The sequence below is a fragment of the Cynoglossus semilaevis genome, chromosome 11 (genome assembly GCF_000523025.1).
Source record: "Cynoglossus semilaevis isolate Cse_v1.0 chromosome 11, Cse_v1.0, whole genome shotgun sequence".
Lineage (NCBI taxonomy): Eukaryota > Metazoa > Chordata > Actinopteri > Pleuronectiformes > Cynoglossidae > Cynoglossus > Cynoglossus semilaevis.
In genome coordinates, this window is record NC_024317.1 from 20,395,933 (window position 1) to 20,399,035 (window position 3,103).

At 41.1% G+C, this 3,103-nt stretch overlaps 1 protein-coding gene across 1 annotated transcript in view; it reads left to right on the forward strand.

The window, feature by feature from the left end:
• Window positions 1-3,103, forward strand: part of flnba (filamin B a) — a 62,350-nt gene that overhangs the window by 7,264 nt on the left and 51,983 nt on the right. The window contains exons 10-13 of the mRNA XM_025060082.1: window positions 240-377; window positions 487-613; window positions 2,017-2,153; window positions 2,329-2,564. Coding sequence (XP_024915850.1) covers window positions 240-377; window positions 487-613; window positions 2,017-2,153; window positions 2,329-2,564 — 638 coding nt within the window. The remainder of the gene's footprint in view (window positions 1-239; window positions 378-486; window positions 614-2,016; window positions 2,154-2,328; window positions 2,565-3,103) is intronic.

Here is a 3,103-nt window from a genome sequence, read left to right on the forward strand (position 1 = left end):
TATTATTATTATTATTATTATTATTATTATTAGTTGCCCTCTTGTTGTGGTCTTCACCATGATGCACCGGTAACAACATTCTGACTGACACCCTGTCCACCCTTTAACTCCATCACGACTATGTTATAACTACATCATGATAACATTTTGAGTGAAATCCTAACTACTTCATGACTACATCTGGCTATATAATATCCAACTTGCCTATTGACTGTTTTGTGTCTTTCTTCTCGGTCCAGCTTGTGCCCCTGCGGCGTGCAAAGCCACAGGTCGGGGCCTCCAGCCTACAGGTCTAAGGATCAAACAGGTGGGAGACTTCAGGGTGGACACCAGGAAGGCTGGCAGTGGGGACCTGAAGGTCAAGGTCACAGGTCCTGGTATGTCCTCAAACTGTGACACGTGAACATAGTTAGTGCTCACTTGAAAAACCAAAAAAGTGATGAGGGTTAACCAAACCACAACCCCTAACCCTGTGTTCATGTTCAGATGGTGTGGACCGGCCACTGACACCCGTCTCCTGTCAAGATGGCGTGTTTTCCTATCAGTTCACTCCAAACGTTCCTGGAAAACACAACGTGGGCATCACTTGGGGCAGCGGGCACATTCCTAAGAGGTGAGTCATGTATCCTTGTAATGTTATGTTTTAAAAGAACACTGTTCCTCACAGACCTGTTAGGCTTAGCATTAGGGTTAGGATTAGTTACTCAGGATTACTTACCCCTAACCCTAACTGTTGATCCAGTAACCCGGTTGGGAACCTTTTTAGCAAAGAGAGCCAAAAAAATGCACATATTTTTAAATATATTTCCGTAAGGGGCAATCAATTTTTTTTTTCCCCCTCTGGATACAACTATAAATGTGTGAATTTTTAAACAAGACCAATTTGACAGTAAATTAAATCTCGGAATTATTAAAACAGTTATTTAAAAAGTAATAACGTTATACCATACAATACATAAAATACTCTCTTTCCATTAATGCGAATTGTGGTGCTCCATGGTTTTGATGCGATTAGTAGCATAATAGATATAATGCATGGATTAAAATGTGTAACGGGGCTACAAATATAAGGTTCTGCTCGCCATACAAAACAGTTTATTACACACCACATAAGAAAAATCCTAATTTATAGTACGGTCATTAAATGCAACACCCATGCAGATTAGAGTCGTAAACTCAGGGGAGCAGTAGTTTCCTCTGCTGTTCTTATGGTAGGTACACGTCAGGAGGTCCGTCATTAATTCATTTTATTATTTTAATTTTATCATTAACTTTACTCTTAATTATTTGATATTTTCAGCTCCAAAATGGACTGACTTTGTTTTCACTTTTCATGCCAGAAATAAAAGATGTACCAAGCCGATGATTTAATTATTTAATACAATGCAAAATACAGAATTTTTTTTTTTTTAAAGATTAATTTAACTCTATGATTTCTGTCATGTTTTGCTTGAATATCAGCTGAATTATTTATTACTTATAGTGTTAAGAAGTACCAGCTAAGATATATCTGAGAGCCAGATGCATTTATCAAAAGAGCCACATCTGGCCCGTGAGCCATAGGTTCCCGACCCCTGCTTTAACACAACGTATCTCACACATTATTTAAGCACAGCTAAGACTTGAAATATCATCTAATCTAGTGGAGGCTTCAAATTCAGGTCAGCGAACGGCTCAGGACAGTCAGTCCACCACTGACAGTCTGAATGACACAACAGTCAGATGGATTGTCCGGGACTGTAGCCTGACTCGAGGACGTCAAACTGTACTGTAGTTTAGAAAGAAGCTCGCCACGCGTTATGATGAACACCGTCATGATGAACAGTACTGACTGAAAAACATCAACTCTATGAAGAGACATTTTCACTCCGACTGTTGGAGATTTTTATGTGCATTTGTCCAGATTCATAATCCCACCATTTGGATCAGTCACAGTGTGGAAGGGCTTTGTTCTCACTAAAGTCTCTCTCTCTGTCTCTCTCTGTCTCTCTCTCTCTGTCTCTGTCTCTGTCTCAGTCCATTTGAGGTGAATGTGAGCCCAGAGCCGGGACCTCAGCAGATCCGGGCCTGGGGACCTGGTCTGGAAGAAGGCATTGTGGGTAAAGCTGCCACCTTTGTGGTGGAGTCCATAGGTACCAACGTTGGAGTCCTGGGTGAGTCGGCCTGTTCTGAACCCCAATTTAGAATAAACAGTTCAGATAGGTTCTCAGACTAGGTCTCAAATAGTCCAAAACTAATAACAAGTGGTTTTGGATCAGGTTAAAATTACAAAAATGAATTTGTTCAACTAGTTCCACCCTGGACTAAGATGAGAATCTGCTGGTTTAGGTTTTGCCATTGAGGGACCGTCTCAGGCAAAGATTGAGTGTGAGGACCGGAACGATGGGTCATGCGATGTGCTCTACTGGCCCACAAAACCAGGCGAATATGCCGTCCATGTGACCTGTGATGAGGAGGACATTGAACACAGTCCTTTTATGGCCTGCATTGTCCCAGATACCAACAGCAGCAACCCTGAAAAGGTCAGCCATGGTTTGATGTATGAAAATACACGTCTTATGTTTTAACTGTGTCCTATGTATGTCACAACTGTGTCCTAAATATGTCCCTACTGTGTCCTAAATGTGTCCCTACTGTGTCCTAAATATGTCCCTAGTGTGTCCTAAACATGTCAAAACTATGTCCCTACTGTGTCCTAAATACAGTATGTCCCTACTGTGTCCTAACTATGTCCCCACTGTGTCCTAAATATGTCCCTACTGTGTCCTAAATACAGTATGTACTGTGTCCTAAATATGTCCCTATCCCTACTGTGTCCTAAATGTGTCCCAACTGTCTCCTAAATATGACCCCTTTTGTCTCCTACATATGTCCCTACTGTGTACTAAATATGTCACAACTATGTCCTAAATATGTCCCTACTGTGTCCTAAATACAGTATGTCCCTACTGTGTCCTAAATATGTCCCTACTGTGTCCTAAATACAGTATGCCCCAACTGTCTTCTAAATATGTCCCCTTTGTCTCTTAAATATGTCCCTACTGTTTACTAAATATGTCACAACTATGTCCTAAATATGTCCCTACTGTGTCCTAAATATGTC